Source organism: Clavispora lusitaniae (genome assembly GCF_014636115.1).
Source record: "Clavispora lusitaniae strain FDAARGOS_655 chromosome Unknown tig00000038_pilon, whole genome shotgun sequence".
Classification (NCBI taxonomy): domain Eukaryota; kingdom Fungi; phylum Ascomycota; class Pichiomycetes; order Serinales; family Metschnikowiaceae; genus Clavispora; species Clavispora lusitaniae.
This window is the reverse complement of record NW_027093976.1, coordinates 225,039-242,572: the sequence shown is the minus strand read 5'-3', so window position 1 is coordinate 242,572 and position 17,534 is coordinate 225,039. Positions and strand designations below refer to the sequence as shown.

At 47.7% G+C, this 17,534-nt stretch overlaps 7 protein-coding genes across 7 annotated transcripts; 1 reads left to right on the top strand and 6 right to left on the bottom strand. All coding sequences in view use genetic code 12, as the record gives it.

Annotated features, from left to right (window-relative positions):
• Positions 1 to 543: 543 nt before the first annotated feature.
• PRE8 (proteasome core particle subunit alpha 2) lies at positions 544 to 1,398 on the bottom strand (the record flags this gene model as incomplete). The annotated part of the gene is made up of 1 exon (XM_002618688.2): positions 544 to 1,398. The coding sequence occupies one exon, from the start codon at positions 1,396 to 1,398 to the stop codon at positions 544 to 546; it is 855 nt and encodes a 284-aa protein (XP_002618734.2).
• A 452-nt stretch (positions 1,399 to 1,850) lies between these two features.
• Positions 1,851 to 5,387, bottom strand: ELF1 (Elf1p; the record flags this gene model as incomplete). The annotated part of the gene is made up of 1 exon (XM_002618689.2): positions 1,851 to 5,387. The coding sequence occupies one exon, from the start codon at positions 5,385 to 5,387 to the stop codon at positions 1,851 to 1,853; it is 3,537 nt and encodes a 1,178-aa protein (XP_002618735.2).
• Positions 5,388 to 5,876: 489 nt separating this feature from the next.
• Positions 5,877 to 7,664, bottom strand: FOB63_001233 (uncharacterized protein; the record flags this gene model as incomplete). Its single annotated transcript, XM_002618691.2, has 1 exon — positions 5,877 to 7,664. One exon carries the CDS (start codon positions 7,662 to 7,664, stop codon positions 5,877 to 5,879), a length of 1,788 nt encoding a protein of 595 aa, XP_002618737.2.
• A 2,031-nt stretch (positions 7,665 to 9,695) lies between these two features.
• Positions 9,696 to 10,130, bottom strand: FOB63_001232 (uncharacterized protein; the record flags this gene model as incomplete). Its single annotated transcript, XM_002618692.2, has 1 exon — positions 9,696 to 10,130. The coding sequence occupies one exon, from the start codon at positions 10,128 to 10,130 to the stop codon at positions 9,696 to 9,698; it is 435 nt and encodes a 144-aa protein (XP_002618738.1).
• A 1,090-nt stretch (positions 10,131 to 11,220) lies between these two features.
• CBP1 (Cbp1p) lies at positions 11,221 to 13,227 on the bottom strand (the record flags this gene model as incomplete). The annotated part of the gene is made up of 1 exon (XM_002618693.2): positions 11,221 to 13,227. One exon carries the CDS (start codon positions 13,225 to 13,227, stop codon positions 11,221 to 11,223), a length of 2,007 nt encoding a protein of 668 aa, XP_002618739.2.
• A 383-nt stretch (positions 13,228 to 13,610) lies between these two features.
• Positions 13,611 to 14,111, bottom strand: UBC7 (E2 ubiquitin-conjugating protein; the record flags this gene model as incomplete). The annotated part of the gene is made up of 1 exon (XM_002618694.2): positions 13,611 to 14,111. One exon carries the CDS (start codon positions 14,109 to 14,111, stop codon positions 13,611 to 13,613), a length of 501 nt encoding a protein of 166 aa, XP_002618740.2.
• A 396-nt stretch (positions 14,112 to 14,507) lies between these two features.
• FOB63_001229 (uncharacterized protein) lies at positions 14,508 to 17,201 on the top strand (the record flags this gene model as incomplete). The annotated part of the gene is made up of 1 exon (XM_002618695.2): positions 14,508 to 17,201. The coding sequence occupies one exon, from the start codon at positions 14,508 to 14,510 to the stop codon at positions 17,199 to 17,201; it is 2,694 nt and encodes an 897-aa protein (XP_002618741.2).
• Between the last annotated feature and the right edge of the window lie 333 nt (positions 17,202 to 17,534).

The following is a 17,534-nucleotide window of genomic DNA, read 5'->3' as shown; positions in this document are numbered from 1 at the left end:
AACAGAAACAACTTCGAGTTTTTGATCAATAGCTATACCCGGAAATAGGCTTTCGAAATCAAACCTGCTCTATAAGTTATAAATGAACAGGTGAAGGCAATCTAATATGGAAGACCCAAAATGGGGAATTCAACGTTAGACAGCGAAATAATCAAGTATAAGGCAGTTCGAAGCTCTCGCCGACTCAGGTGTCTTTGAATGGGTCTGGGCCGTTCAAACTTTTATTAACCTCCATAACTCTCTTCCATGAATGTTATTCTCAATCTACTCCACCTAGTCTTTCGACCTTTCGCTGCGATAACAAAGATGTATGTAACATTACCAGTCTTATCGAAGCAATCCTGATCGACTGTCGAGTAATGGCGATATTTACATCTCCGACGAGAACTATCGTGTGTCCATCTACGAACACACTATAGATTTCCAGTACCAACTAAATTACTCCAATCTCTCCAACTTAATAACCAACCTCTCCTCAGCCCTCCTTCGTCTACACCTTCCACACCAAGTATTTATTGAAGTACGCTCTAACTTTCATTCTGCTCACAACGCCTCTAGTCTGTCGTTGATCTCCTCCGCCGTAAGCTTCTTGACACGAGGCCCCGACACGTCTGTGCCCAGAAAACCCAACATGTGGTCCTGGGGGTCGCTGATGACGCAGATGTCCAAGTTCTCGCCTGTCAACTCGCCATCCACTGACTCCTTCAACGCCAAAAGCGCCACGTGGATCACATCCTCCAACTCCAAGTCTTCGTTCCAGCGCTTCTCCAAAAACGTCTTGGCCAGCACTGCTGTTTTGCCGATCGCCGTGGCCTTCCACGGGAAATAACTGCCGGAAGGATCCACCTGGTACAACTGGAATTTCTCCGAATGCTGGTCGTATCCACCCACAAGCAAAGACACGCCAAACGGCCGGATTCCGCCCGATTGCGTCGACTCTTGCATCACCATGGCAAGCTCCTGCACCATGATCTTGACTGGCGGGTACTCGTTGTAAATGCGCTTGTAGTTTGTGTGGGCCAACTTTCTAGCTCTGTCGACAAGAACACGAAAGTCGGGGCCCATTCCCGAATACGTCATGGCAATGTCGGGCGTGATCATCTCGACCTTGTTGTTGCAGTCGTTTTTCAACAAATTCGAGTTGGCCTTTCTTTCTGTGGCAAGAACAATTCCGCTGGCGGACTTGATTCCGATGGTGGTGACACCTTGTTTGACTGCGTTCAACGCATATTCAATCTGCACCAATTTTCCGCTGTGGTTGTTAGTAGGAACGGGAAAACAGGAGGACGCGAAACATACCTGGGCGAAAATGTGGTTAACGAAAACGAGTATCTGTCGGCCATTGTAGCTGGAGTAGAAATGGGGTTTGCCTTCAACGCTCGAATATGGTGTGCGCATGTGACACAGGTCACGTGAAAAGACTTACCATACTTACCGTTTGATGCACTGGGATGATTAAGTCAGGGTTTGCAGAGTTTAAAGTGTTTATAGAGTTTATGTCGTTTAGGGTTGTGCTGGTTTGTGTTCGGGATGTGTTGGTCTGTGTTTGGCTCTTTTGTTCAAGTTCGCAGTGCATACATTAATCGGTATAAGAAACATTAATCAATATAAGAAAGTGAGTCTGAGAAATCAGTAATGGCTTGATGTCAAAACAGCGTACCGAAATATTGATATTGAATTTTTTTTTTTCTTTTTCCAATGGCTAGCTTATAGGACCAGCCTCATTATTGCAGAAAACACTTTCATTTTAGCCGACTTCTTGACACTGACTACGACAGTTAATCTTAGATTATTACATTCTACTTTCCCAAACCAGTTGCCTTGATTCTCTATGCATTCAATTAAATAGACTACTCCTCTTCATCGTCAGTGTCCACTGGCTTTGGTGTGCCCTTAGGACTGCTCAACCATTCGATATGACGCAATCTTCTTCTCTCCGCTTGAGCCTTCTTCTCATTACGGGTCATCTTCTTTTTTCTGGTTCTGACCTTAATGTCGGCAGGCGAGTCATTGTCGTCCAGTCTCTTCTTGACTTCTGGAACTGGTGTTCCTTCCTTGGAGTCATCAGCAAACTTTCCGCTGTCCACAGCAGCAGTTCCCTTTTGAACAACTTCACCGTTTTCCACGTGCCATTGTTCTGGACACAAAGCACCGACGAATTCGTTGTTGTGCGAAATCATCACCACACCTCCACTCCAGTCACGAATGGCAACAGCCAAACCTCCCAAGGAGTCTCTATCCAAATAATTGGTAGGCTCGTCAAGAACAAGCAAGTGCGGGTTGTTCCACATGGCACCAGCAATGACAACCTTAACCAATTGTCCACCAGAAAGAGAACCCATAGGAGTGTGGTCAGCGATGTCACCGTCCAATCCAACATCTTCAAAATGCTTTCTAATCACTGGAGGGGTCAACTCACGGTAACCCAAACCTTCTCTGGATGCCTCGTGGTCATCAAACTTCTGAATCAACTTGCCGAAACCTTCTTCGATCAAGAATTCACGAGAGAGCCACGAGTTGTACTTTGGCAAAAAGTGGCGCCATTTGACCTCGTATTGGAACGACTTCTTCAACTTTTGTCTTCCAACAAGAGCCTCAATCATACGAGGACCTTGTCCGTCGCCAACATCGATCAATTTAGCCATGATTTCCTTCTCTTCCTCAGAAATTTTACGGGATTCCTTCAACAACACCTCACGGTCATCACCGAAACGGTAACGCCATTGCAAGTATTGGTTGGCAGTCTTCTCCTTGTGTTGCTCCACATGTTGCAAAGCGTGTTGTGCAATGTAACCAATACGCAAGTTAGGGTGCTTCTCCACCTTTCCTTCGTTAGGAACCAACTCACCTGTTAACAACTTAATCAAAGTCGACTTACCAGCACCGTTAGGTCCAACAATTGCCACACGCGACGACAAAGACAAACTGCAAGAAACATCCTTCAACGATGGCTTAGCAGCGCCAGGGTAGGCAAAGGTTACATGACTCATCCGCGCAATAGCTCTGGTGATGGATTTAACACCCGACAAAATACCTGGAGGAGGGAAGGCCATTTTGACCATGGAATCAGTTAAAGTGTAGTAAGACTTTCCTTCTGGCTTGACCTTGACGAACTCAGACAAGTTACCCTTGTAGTAAGCCAATTTCTTGTTCTCGTAGTGGATAATGTCAGTGCACACGGCATCCAAGAAACCGGAGTCGTGCGACACAATCAAAGAAGTAATCTCGGTATTTTCCACAAGGTAGTTCTGGAGCCAACGCACATTGGCAACATCCAAGTGGTTAGTAGGTTCATCCAAAAGCAAAATGTCTGCCTTCATCAACATGGCACGAGCCAACTCCAATTTCATTTTCCATCCTCCAGATAAAGAACCAACATGTTGTTCCAAACGTTCGTCTGGGAAACCGACTTGCTTCAAAGCACTGGAAATGTCTTCACGGCTGACGCTGGATAACTCTGGGTCGGACGCAATGAAGCTCACCAAATCCATGTCACCTTCCTCGCCTTGCAATCTGTGCTCGACAAAACAGGTGCGCAACTCATCTGGCGATGGGAAACCTTCCAATTGACCCTTAGAGATGGCTCTCATCAACGTGGATTTACCAGCACCGTTACGACCACACAAACCATATCTGTGGCCCTTCAACAAGCGCAAAGTGGTCTTGTTCAACAACATACGAGATCCGTACGCCAAGGAGAAGTCTGTGTTGACAATTTCAACCGCTCCGTCGTCATCCTCATTAGAGCTTTGGGTTCTGTCAGCAAACATTTCCTTAACGTTGTGAAGTACTTCGTGAGCATACTTTTGCTTCAATTCCTCGTCCGCATCGACACTTTCAAGCGCCAACGCCAAATACTCGGCCAAACGTTTCCAATCATTGACATTAGCATCCACCTGCAAAATAATTTCCAAGTAAGAAGCTTCAATCTCGCACAGAAGAAGCTGTTGCGAGATCTCCTTGAGGTCATCGGACAAGTTTTCCCGGTACAAAGCGGCAGCCTGTTCAATAGAAATACGGCCATGGAATTTTCCGTCAGTCTGCTCACTTTCAGCCTCCTTCAAAACATGCAAAGCCTTGGCACCCAACTCTCTAACCTCGGGCAAAGAAGCGTTGTTCACCACCTTCTCAACACCAGGCAACAAGATTGGAATGTAAGACTCAATCTCTCTCTTGTTGTTAACCAAACGAGTCAAGTTTTCTGTAACTGTGACAGTCTGTCTCAATTGATCGTTGGAAGAAGAGGACATCTTCAAGGACTTATCCAAAATAGGCACCAAAAGAGACAAAGCCGGTTCGGTCACTTCGGCAACAAATGTAACAGAAGACAAGTTCTTGATACACTCAGGTACTTTTCTTGGGTCGGCCAATGTGTCAACAATCAAGTCGTATTTGTTCTGCAAGTCCAAGTTGTCCAACACCTTAACAAACTTCTTCAAGCTCTTCAAACCATGCGAGGCCAATTCAGGCTTGAAATCTGTTGCTAAATCGGTCAAAACTGGAACACCGGTAATAAACTTCATCTCCAACAAATCCGCAGGAACTTCTTCCACCAACTTGTCAAAAATAGCCAAAGCAGGCAATTTCGAGTTCCACTTGGCAGATGACTTCAAATATGCCACCAATTCGTCAAAGAAGACACTGCCCAAGGCCTCTACTGGAAAAGTTCCGTAGAGCGTGTCGATGGTCTGTTTAGCCGCCTTGACGATGTTCTTGTCCTTGTCTGTAAATAAATCAAACACAGATCCAATGAATGGAAGCAAATGGGCTTCCTTTGGGCTGTTTCCTCCCAATTTGAGAGCCAACTGCTGCACAATAAGCAAGGCCGATTCACGAACGATAGGCAGGTTTTTAGGCTTGGACAAAGACTTGAGCACCTCAAGAAGTTTCCATTCTTCCACAACCTTCATTGAAGGCTGCGCAACCACCTTACTAGCGATAGCCTCGGCCTCTTTTCTAGCTTCTGAGATCTTAGCAACAGACTGAAGCGCTGCCAAGTTTTCCGCAAGTGGCGAATCTACCGACAATTTGTTCAATGCCGTGTTCAATGATGCCAATGAGGCGGTTGACGAGTAAGCATTAGGCGTGCTGACGCCACTGCTTACACCAGACTCTGGACCTGGAGTTCCGTCGTATTGAGGAGACTGGAAGTTGAAGCTCTGGGCGTTTGGATTGTATTGGTACTGGTTTGGATTGTATTGGTACTGGTTTGGATTGTATTGGTACTGGGAGGGATCGTAAGCCTGATAATTTTGATAACTGTTGGGATCGGCCTGAAAACCCTGGTTGTACTGGTAATTGGAACCGGGACCATTTCTGTACCCCTGTTGTTGAGCCAGCAGTTGCTGCTGCTTCAAGAAGTCGTCAAACAGAATCTTCTTGGACATGGTGTACAATAATAGAAGGAGGAAAAAAAAAATTGATAAAACGTGTATGCAAGTGAGACATCCGTGCATCTTGCCGATGCCCTGCGCAATCGGCTTTAGACTCGATAGACTCGGACTGCAGGTTGAGCCGGAATAACCGATTAACCATTTGGAGAAAATGAAGGGAACAGAATGCATATTCAGATTAGAGCTCACGGAGAAAACATAAACAAGAGGAATCATAGGGCCAATATATTTTTTATTGTAGCAGAATGGGGATGTTTTGAGATCTGATCAAGTAGCCTCCAATTTACTCATAGAGTCTGAATGCTTGTGGGGCCAGCCGGAGCGGAGACAAGTATGGACCTGTCTATCAGTAATGTGCAAAAATAATGATAGAGACGACGTCTATCATAAGCTGATTCTAATCTCACGCTGCAGCCTCTCTATTGCTGAGATGCCAGTTGGATGATTTTGCCATTTCACAATCCTTTTCGGCATGAAGTTACCTTACACGGGCCCTTTCCATGCGAGATCCACCACCCTGAGCTCCAGCCCCGTGCTCAAAAGCACCGAGTCACCGGCACAAGACACGAGCCGTCCTCCAGCTGCGCCCGCCGCCACCTCATCAAAGTGCATGTCAAGCACATGAACCTTTTTGTCCACATACACCACGTAGGGCAGTCCTCGGACGACAAGACCATATGCGGCCGCATTGTCCGCATGCTGAGTGGCCATCACGCGTGAATCCGCCAAGTTGAAAAGCACAACAGACCGTTGGAGCCGGAGAATGGCAAAATCCGCCTTGATGTCTGCTGCATCCACATGGCCATCGAACACTTTCTGAGCCGCTGCAGTGCCTGCGCGGATCACCAGGAGATGCGAGTGAACAACCACAACGTCGTCATCGTGCCAGCCTAGCTGCGTCACTGGAGCAGCTGAGCCGAGCGCAGCATGGTCGTAGCGCAGTGTCACACGAGCAGAGCCTCCGGAGACCTGGACAACGTACACAAACGGGCGGCCCTCCGCATCTTCACCAGCACAGGCTACAAGAGCCGAATCGTCCCGCTCCGCCACGGCACACACGCTCACACGCGAGTCAAACGTGAGGAGACACGTTTTCGCCGTCTGGGCCGCGTACTGGTAGATGCCGTTTGCGGCGACAACAAGAAACTGGCCCCCCACGTGGTAGGCCTCAACCATATCTGCGCCGTCCGCAGGCACGCTGGCCACTACCGTGCTGCCCGTGTACGCTGTCAACAGACCGCCCACCACGACAAAGCGATTCAGCACGGGCGCACAGACACGATCCCCGCTGAGGGGTACGGTGGTGGCCACCAGAACGGAAAGTGGGAGCAGACCCGCCGCAGAAGTGCGCGCGTCGACGATATCGTCGCCCGAGTCGATGACGGTGGCGGCGTCCGAAGTGGTGCTTGTGGTGCTAGCGCGGCGCAGCAGCGGCGCCAGGTCGAGCGGCACGGCGCCCACGAACAGAGCGGAGTCGCGGTGCAGGTTGAGCAAGTCGGCGTCGCCCGAGGCGTAGCGGTCAAAGAAGTCGGGCGACGCGCGGCGCGGCGCAAGCACATCGTCGAGGTCGCCCTCGGGCACGTAGTCGCGCGCGGCCGACGCCGGCGGGCGGAGAAGGCACATGGCCTCCTGGATCAGGCGGTGGAGGCCGTCGCGCGCGCGCCGAAGCACGTCCAAGTCGATGGCGGGGATTTGGCTGCCATTCAAGGTGGCGCTACTGGAGTTGCTGGTGCTGCTGCCGCTGTTTGCAGCCAAACCGCTATCTTTGTGATAGCCGCCAGCCTTTGTGTTCTCGACATCGAAGCGGCCTTCTGTCGTCTTGGTCGCGTCGTCATTGGTGTTGTTCTGTTTGCCGTGGCTCTGGCGTTTGTCTCGCTTGTTATCTTTATCGTTGCTCTCTCCCTTGTTTTCCTTGTTTTCTGCCTTGTTTTGCTTGTTTTCACCCTTGTTTTCCTTGCTCTCTCCCTTCTCTTCCTCGGTCTCTATCTTATTCGTTTCCGTCTTTTTCTTTCGCTCCTGCTCGAGCTCGCGGATCCGGAGCGCCTGCTTCTCGTTGAGGAACCGCAAGGCATTGATCTCCGCCGTCAACTGGTCGATCCGGCTCCGCATCTCCAGCTTCTCCAAGTTGGTGACGATTTTGAACCGCTCCAAGTTGGTGAACTCCGACGTCAAGTAGCTGATCACCCCAGGAAGCGTGTAATTGGCCAACTGTGCCTGTGGCTGGGGCAGAGCGCCCTCCGCCGAATCTTTTCGGTTCGCCTGGGCCTTCATGGTAGAGAAAGTTGTTGGTGTTGGCCGAACGTAAGGCTGCGCGCGCATACAGGCCATGACAGGCTAACGCTTTCTTCTTGATCGGTTTAGTTTGACCAACTGGCAATTTGGAAATGGTCTTGACGATGGCCTTTTCAGTCCAACTTTCAACAGAACAACTATCAGTTTGATGGACAAAAATGTCAGCCCGCTAAAATATTCAAACCAGTAATACTCAAACCACTAATATCCAAACCACCAAAGTATTCAAACCACCGCGCACAAACTAGCAACGATAAAGTTGGTCGGCCTTTAATTCAAAATGACTCCCTTAAGTCGTATCATCACTAACTTCCTTCAGGAAAACAAGAGCAAGGTTTGGCTTGGTCGCTTTTCTCTAAGTTGGTTCATATAGGCCAATAGACTTGTCATGAGTAAAGAGGTGTAAACGCTCGGAACTCAAATTATGGTCCTCTTGGTTTCCAACGATTTATTAAATGGACAAGGATTCATGTTAAAACGGTATCAACCGTGCTGCCTACAAATATTGAGTTAAGGTATGTGACACGAACAGATACAAGCACATAACAAGCATAGAATCATTCAAATTAAAGACTACATAATGGGTGCCAAAATCTGATGACGTGGATTCTGAAATCACCTAGATCTTCAAACAGGATTGCTTATTTATATGAAATCTTTTATATTCAGACGGTTAACCCATTAGGAATTGTGGCCTAATTTATTTCCGTGTGAGGCATATTGTGTTCCCGTTAAATTGAAAGGTCACACGTTCGAACCATGGCAAAGGCGCATTTTTAACATTTTGGCAAGCATTCCAAAAGTTGAGGGACAATTGGTTGCTTAACTATGTGGTGCACGGGCGTTTGATAATGATGTTTGGGTTTTTGGCACATGTGTGTACGGGTTTCTTTCATGGTGTAGGGATTTTCGCTTCGGATGTCTGGGTTTCTGGTGGGATGTGTGGGCTTTTCCATGGTGCATGGGTGTTTAGGGAGGTACTGGTGTATATCACAGAGGTACGGGTCTATATTCTTTTTGTGTCACTGACCAACCCCAACATTCTGGGGTACAAAAAGGATTTTCCTTTTGCAACTACTTTCTCTTTTCAGATTGTATCTAAATGTGATTCTTGTTCCCAACTTGGGCCAATAAAGTATTCACTAATCATGAAAAAGTTCAACTCACTTATCCGACACAAACGGTGTGGACGTACTTCTTCGAAATGACAAAAAGCATTCAAGCACTAAGACGATTAAAATCCAATGGCTAGCAACTGTAAAAGATGGCAGAACTCGTGCAGTTATAAGTATGATCTTCAATGGAATTCACATGCAAGGCCAGAGAATATGAATTATTGCTTCATTCTTTTGTTCCGGTTTTTCGATTCCTATGGCATGTTAGTCCCTTGTAGAAATACGGATTCTAGACAATGCACTAATCAGCGTTTGCAAATAAGCAGTCGTGTTTCCGGGTTATCAATACCTTGTTGTTTATGGTCATTTGGGACGAAAATGGGCATGAAGTATGAAACTGAGCAAAAGACCAAGAGTATGATTTGCTTGAGTCCGATAAATCGAAGATATGCAAAAGAAGAAATCTTCTTCATCGTCTATAACTGCTACCATAATCAATCATTTGATTTTCTAACACAGATTCGATTGAAGCCTTGCATGATTTCACTACCGATGAATCCGTAAAACAATCTGGAGATGGAATGGAGGTGCAGACGAGTTTCCCCATCATTCTTATTGTGTCCGTTAGAATTTGTCAACACGCTCAACACTTGATTTTTCCACATTGGTCCTGTTACCGCTAATCATCTTCTTAGTCCTGCCGATTTGGTTATTCAGTCAAATCGTGTCACACTATAGAGAAGTTTCCTTACAAGCCTGATCGAACCGTTTTGATTTCTGAAACCATTTTAAGACCACTGAGGCCACATTCAGTTCAAACTATCAACTCCGCACAAATGTTCTCTACATGCTTCAAATGCTCCACATATAATCCAGTGGCTATGTACCAAGAAGGCTATTTCGCAGCCCAGTCGTTCAAACCATATCTGTTTCTGGCAATCTCAATGGCGTAGAACTGGATTCTCACGGCAAATATGGTGTTTTCTTGCGAGTACTCCTCATTGGCCTTGATCCGCAACAAGGTTCCGAAATTGTAGTCGTCGATTTCATTGAACTTTTCGCAGAAAGTTCTCCATCTGGCCTTGCCAACTTCGCTCTTCATCTCCGCCTCGGAGATTTCCGCCACCTTGGCTTTGTCCTTGAACTCTGGGAAGTCTTCCAAAAGAGCCGTGAAAATGTCGTCGTCGTGTTGCGTCAACTTCAACTGCGAACCCTTCACTTTAGAGAGCAAGCCCCAGTAAGTTTCGGCCTGCATAACAGCCTTGACGGCAAATTGCTTTTCGATATCCTCGAGATTCTCGGCGTTTTCCGCATCAAATTGAGAAGCCATTTTGTGTTGGAAAGAAGAAAGATGATGGAGATGCGAAATGGGCAGGCGCGGCAGCGTGCAGGAAAGAACATATTGCAGATACTTGGACTAGATGGTTTCAGTAGGTGGTTCTTTTTTTTTTTTTTTTTTTCGTATGGACCTTGATTTGTGTTTATGAAATTCATTCTATTCTTGTAATTTTTGGAAGTCTCAACTGCTCACTTTATTTGTTTACGTGTGGCTGTTCTGTTGCTTTGTCTACTTCTGTCTTTTTATCTGGACTACTTTTTGTCTGTATCCGAGGTGTCTCTTTCACCAACTTTTTGATTGAAAAAAAAAAAAAAAAAAACGGCCATGTGAGTTTTGAAAAAGCAAGAAGTGATCGAAAGTCCTGCTGGTTAAACTTGGAAGTGTCTAACGCAGAGCAACATTTCTGTTTTGATAATAAGCTATAATTCACCGTATGAGAGCAAGACTAGATTCAAACTCTGGAGATAAAATGCAATCACCTCAGGGAATAATTGCGCTGACTAATAAACATAAATCTCTAGCATCCATAACTTTATTTAAACATGCTTTTCCTTTTTTTGATACATTAAAATTTCCATCTCCATCTCATACGATTGTAGTTCCATCATGAAAAAGAACCATTTCACGTTTTAAATGTTGTCGCTATCAGTCATTCAGGTTGTTACTCTGTAATAAATCAAAGTACTGAATAATAGCTGTTTGGTAAATTAGATGCTTTTCTCCTGAAATCCCACTATAACGATTTTTCCTTGAAAGTCATCCAATTCGATTCGAGACTATTTTAAACTTCTCAAAAGATTTCCAATGGTTTTCACTCTGAAGTACATGTATAAAGTAGTAAACGCTTCTGATAATATTACTGGTTTCTGCTATAGTATGTTACAAAAAATACTCAACTACACATCTCCGATCACATTTGTAGCGTCTGTATCTTCTCCATCATTTCTCTCCACCTCTAGTTGCTGGAGTATTCTCCTTACTCCTTGTCATAATGTCGTTTCTATTACCATTAAGGACTCATTATTCCACCGCATTATGACCCTCCTGGCCGGCCAATGCAAAATTATCAAATTACCAAAGCTTATTGCTGTGTTTCCAGACTTGTCCGGTTCTGAAGGTTGTCCAAAATCCAGCTGGCCGCGCGCCGCCCGCTTTCGTAGGCCCCATGCACGCAGCCCGCCCCTTCGCCGATCGTATGGTCGCCCGCAAATCGAATCGTCAGTTGCGCGCCCAACCCGCACAGATCGTATTCGCCCGACAACTGAAGAACCTGGGCAAACGGGTCGTCGCCAACATGGACAGACGAGTACGAGCCGCGGATGTAGGGGTTTTGCGTCCAGTCCGAGACGATCACGTTGATGGGATCGGGTATGGCAGAAATACTGTCAGGTCCAGGTGACAGGGCGAGTTTGGCAAGCATGGGCTTGAGGTAGGGCCATGCGCGCGCCGGATCCGCCTCGAGATACTGTGTGACGGGCGCCTGCACTAAAACAATAAGCGCGGGCGCGCCGTGGCGGGCGAAGTTGGACACAGAAATGGGGTACTCAAAGGGCCGGATCGAGAAAGGGCCGGGCAGGTCGCTAGTATTGTGTCCGTAGTTTTGTTTTTCTTCCCTCTTGTCTCCATTGTCCTTATTATTGTTCCTGTCTCTATCTTCCTTGTCTCTATCTTCCTTGCCTCTATCATCCCCACTCTGTTCTTCGTGTTTCTCTTCTCTATCCTCATTACCATCTCCCAATATCTCAAACAGATCCCTGTCGGGCCACCACACATGCGAAAACTCCAAAACCACCTTGCCGAGCGCATCGAAATGGAGCGCCGAAAACAGCTCTCGCACCGCCAAAGGAAGAGGCGGTGTCCACCTGATTGCATGCTCGTGTTCCTCTGGGAGCGCCAAAATGCTGTGTGGAACCGCAACCACAACGTAGTCTGCAGCAACAGAAACGCTTTTGGCATGGACCAAGTGGCGCCGATGCTTTATTTTGTCGGTGTCGCGGTCGATGGCCCGCACCGGCTCGCCCAAAAAAACCCGCCCGGGCGGCATGAGCCGCTCGACCAAAGTGTCGTAGCCGCGGCGGTTGAACACATGCCGCCCGTCGTAGTCCAAAAACGCATGCTGCGCGCTGATTTTCTCGTGCAGCGCGCCGTGCCAAAGTTCCAACGTCCGCACCATTCTGGCGCCAAACCGGCGCTGCTCGCCCGAAAGCAAGGGCGCGCGCCGCTCCATGTACATTTGTGCCGCGCGCGCGAGCGAAACATCTTCCTCGTCCAAGCTGTCGCGATACTGGATTTCCACAAACTGCTCTATTTCTTCCACCACCCGGTTGAGTTTGAGCCCGGCAACGTCGAGCGGGCCCGAAACCTCGCTCGCGTAGTACGCGGGATCCGCGTCGTCAAACCACGTGCTGTCGAAAAAATCCCCGCTCTTTTGCGCCAATAATACTTCTTCGGCGAAAACCTTGTTGGTCAACGAATCGTGGAACCACGCGGCGCCCATGTCGTAGGCGGCGCCGTGTTTGGAGCGCGCGCGGTCGGTGAAAATGCGCCCGCCTGCCCGCGCCTGCGCCTCGAGCACAACAACTTTTTCAGGCGCAAGGCCCCTGTCGATTAGGGCGCGCGCCGCCTTGAGCCCGGCGACGCCGGCGCCAATGATGCAAACTGTTGAATCGAGAATGTTGCGGTCCGTTTGTTGGCGTGCCAGGCCATCGTCTGTTTTTTGTGTGTCTGTCTTGTTTGTCTGATTTGCCTTGGTTCTGCCACTTGGACGTGTGTCGTTGGAGCCAGGTATTGTGCCTTTCTCTTCTCTATCTCTCCCAACTCTGCCTTGTGTATCCCCAACTCTGCCTTCTGTATCTTTTTCACCTCTTTCTAGGTCTCTTCCAGTGCTTTCTTCTATACGTCTTTTCTCTTCTCTATCTTTATCTTTGTCTTTTTGGATCGTGTCTCTGTCTTCTCTAGTTCCGGTAGCTTTTTCGCTACCTTTTCTCTCTCTTGCATCCTCTTCTGCACTCCTCTTATTCTGCTTTAGATCCACTTGCTTCTTCATAACGGTCTCAATTGTACTTGAAGACCCACTTTCGCTTCCCATCTTTTGGTCGAAATCATAGCTCAGTTCAGTTCGCACAGACTGCAGTCCAAACCTCAGATTAATACAAGACTCCAACGCATTCGGATACTGAGTCAACAAATAACATAATATTTGATATGGTACAAGTAATGAGCTACTTGATTGCCGTAGTGTCAAAAATAGGTTGGACTAAACAATCCTTTGGAGACTGAACAATCATATCTCGTCAATTTACCTCGTGGACTCTCCTATTGCGTATCTTTAGATTCAGCGAAACCACATCAGTGTAGCCTCATCCTCATTTCATTATCCATTATCTATACAACAAGCCTTGCTCGTTACTACATCGCGATTTGGAGGACTGTAACACATCCAAGTACCCCAGTCAAGATTTAAGCGTTTTCTCACAAGCCCAAAGTCTTGCGGACATGGGCCTTCACCTGCCGATCGTATTCCTCCCGGTGGTCCCGCCACAACTTACACGCATCAATGTTGGCGCCGCTCTCTGGATTAGGCTCGGCCAACATCGAAACCACACTCAACAAAATCTTCTCGATGCTCTGCACAGGCGACCACCGTTCCTCGGGCCGCTCGTACTGGTTTGGGTCTTCTCCCGGCGGATGCAAGATCGATATACAGACGGTTCCGTCGGCGTAGATGTTCGGATGGAGCAAAGGCGGCTCGAACTTGAGCGTCGGGGGGCTCAACGGGTAGTCTGACGGGAAACGCAACGTGGCACTGAAAACACCGCCTTCATAAGGGGTGTCTGCCGGGCCTTCCAAAAGACAGTCCCAGACGAAAAGGTTATCTTCCGAAACTGGACCAGCGACGATTCCAGGCGGCGGATCACGTGCTATCTGTTGGTACTCTTTCAAAAGACGTCTCTGGGCTGTGGAGCGGGCCATGTGTTTTCTATTTTTATGCTGGTGTTTTTGGCAATACCAGTTGGAATCAGACGCATTCTTTCTGGGGAAGTCAGAGCTTTATATGGTGAGGCAGGCGCGACATTCCCGCGGGCAGGCGCGACATTTTGGATCTTGGCCAACACGCGACATTTCGCAGCCACGACACCACTAAAGAAACTGAAAAACAACACCTGATAGACCAGATACGCAAATGAAAGAAGCTACTAAATCACCTTACTATATAATAAGTGTATCCGAAAGTTTGAATCTCTCTTAGTTTGAACTTTCCTGCAGCAATCGCCAAAGTGGTTACTGGGAACCTATGTTACACCCGTACACCTCACCTCGACGTCTCCACATTTTCCACTATACGATCTGGAAATTCCACCTTCACCAATGTCCACTCTAGCAGCCAAAGTCAAAAACGTTTTAAGCGGCGACACGCTTGTTTTGGTTCCTCCCAAAACGGCCCAATTCCCAGTTCCAGAAAGACTTCTCACCCTCCAGTATGTTCGGGGCGAATCTTTCGAAGCCAAAGAATACTTGAGAAAGTTGGTTTTGGGCAAGGTGGTCAAGTTCCAGGTTCTTTTCAAAGTGCCTGCGCTGGGAAAGGAGTTCGGTGACGTTCTGGCTCCGATTTTCTCCTCCTTGATTGTTCACATGTTGGAAAAAGGTTTGGTCAAGTTGAAAGACAATGTTCGGGCTGATTCCGACGAGGAAGAGGAGTTTATCGAGACTTTGAAACAGGCTGAAGCATCTGCGCAAAACTCGCATGTTGGAGTTTGGGCCAAGGGCTTTTCCGAGCCGGAGATTGTGCCTGTCACGGCCAAAATCATCGAGTCGTCGCAGAAAAAGCCTCTTCCTGCTATCATCGAGAAAGTTCTCGGCGGTGACCGTGTGGTGGCCCGTATTTTGGTCAACAAGGGCCATCATGTGCAGCAACCTGTTCTTTTAGCCGGTGTGAAATCGCCTCGGAGCGACGACGAGGATCCCAAATTGGCCAAAATTGCCCAGCAGGCCAAGCAGTATGTCGAAGATCACCTCTTGTCTAACGGAAGTGGAATCCAGGTCAAGATTGTCGGCGAAAACAACACCGGTGTCCCTATTGTGCTTGTGATTCATCCTTCTGGCAACAGTATCCACGAAAAGTTGTTGGAGAACGGTTTGGCGGAAATCGTTGACTGGCAATCTACATTGGTCGGATCGGCTGTGATGGGTCAGTTGCGTAAAGCCGAGCTTTCCGCCAAGGCTCTTGGAAAAGGTCTCTTTGCATCCTTTGCCGGCGTTTCCACTCCTTCTGCTGCCTCGGCCAAAACCATTTCTGCCAAATCTTTGAGACCCGGCCTTCGTGTAGAAAATGCCGTGGTTTCTAAAGTAGTGAGTGTCGACACTTACAACGTTAGATTGCCTGCTGGCGATGAGGTGACAGTGCAATTGGCATCTTTGCGTGGACCCAAGCCTAATGACACTACTTTGACATCCAATTCCGCTCAGCAGCAAGTTTTGGTGCAGATGGCCAGAGAATTTGCCAGAAACCACGCCATTGGCAGAAATGTGACCATGCATGTTGATGGCTTCCGCCAGGCCAACGACGACTTGAACTTGCCTGCTCGTTTCTTGGTGTCTTTTGAACTCGGAGGAAAAGATTTCTCGGAGCAAATCGTCAGTCACGGATTCGCTACTGTGATCAAACATAACAAGCAGACTGCCAACGAGCGTGCGCTTAACTGGGATCGTCTTGTTGAAATCGAGGAGGAGCAGAAGAAAGCTGGCAAAAAGGGTGTTTTCTACCAAGGTGATATTTCCAAGATCTTGACCATGGGTGCACGTGTGGTGAATGCTTCCGAGTCGCAAACAAAGGCTAAAACCTTCTTCAACGGATTCCAGAAGAAGGGCCGTATGGCTGGCTTCCACGTGGAATACGTTTCTGCGGGAAACAGAGTCAAATTGTTCAACGCAAAAGAAGGCACTAAGTTGACTTTGGTTTTGGGCGGTTTGGCCAACTCGCGGGCCGAGGATAGTCTCGACTACCTCAACCGCAAGTACTTGCAAAGAAACGTCGAGTTTGAAGTTTACGATACGGACAAGGTTGGAGGCTTTATTGGCAATTTATATGCCAATGCGCAGGCTACAAAACCAGTGCAAGTGGAATTATTGGAACAAGGTTTGGTTTCGCTTTTCGAGCATGCGGCACATTCCAACAAGTTTGGCGCCGATCTTTTCAAGGCCGAAGAACAGGCGAAAAACGGCCACAAGGGGATCTGGAAAGACTACGATGCTTCTGCTGCCCAGGCTGAGGCAGACGAGGAATCTTTGCGCATGAAGGAGCTCAGTCTCGAGTCGCAGAAACCCAAGTTCTTCGACATTGAAGTTGTTGATCTCGACAAATCAGGAGTATTGTCGTTCCATCTCACCGATGCTAACACCAGCCGAGAATTTGCCAAGTTCAAGGAAGACTTCAACTCTTTCCACGGCCAGAATGCGAGTGCTAGTGCTGCATCGACAGACTTGCCAGTAAACTTGACCAAAGCGCCAAAGAGAAACGAGTTTGTTGCGGCCAAGTTTGCTGAAAATGGCAAGTATTACCGTGCTCGTGTCGTTGGTTTTGACCGCTCGTCAAACACTTACGAAGTGAAACATGTGGATTTTGGAAATGTTGACAAGGTGCCATTGTCTTCGTTGCGTGTTCTTCCTAAACGGTTTGGCACCGACGTCATTCGTCCTTTTGCTCACACTTGTAAGCTCCAGAACATCCAATTGCCTCCAACTCAACCAAAAGATTACTTGACTGAAGCCATCTATCTTTTGGAGGACTTGACTTTCGACAAGAAGCTAGTTCTTTCTGGGTTGCCATCTCGCACCCAGGGCATCGAGTACGATGCCATTTTGTACGATGCTGAGGAATCTTTGAAAGACCCAGAGTACACCATCAACAAGCAGTTGGTGGCTGAAGGATATGGTATTGTCGAGCCAGTGGCTGGTGCTAATTTGAAGGAGTATGTTGCTGGTCTTTTGCAAGTGCAGAAAAAGGCCAAGTCCGACCGTGTGGGCTGCTGGGAGTTGGGAGACATCACAGCGGATGAGCTTTAAAATTGTGGAAGCGAAAAGATAGAGAAAATTTAGCTTAATGACTTGCATTGCGTTGGGGTTATTTTGGCGGAGATACGAATCAGCATTTGTCTCTTCATCTTGAGCTCGCCATTGTAATATACAAATACGGTAACTTTGTTGTAGAAGGTTCAGACCATGATTTGCTTTAGGCACCCAAAGTACACGTACTAAGGTGAAACATGGGAATATGATGATGAATACATATATTATTGATTGCTCTTTCAATGTCAAAGTCAGATAGTTGACCTGCTTCAATTTGTGCTCATACCTTTCGAATGGTCGTTCTCCCGCCGATGAGTGACGAAACTGTAG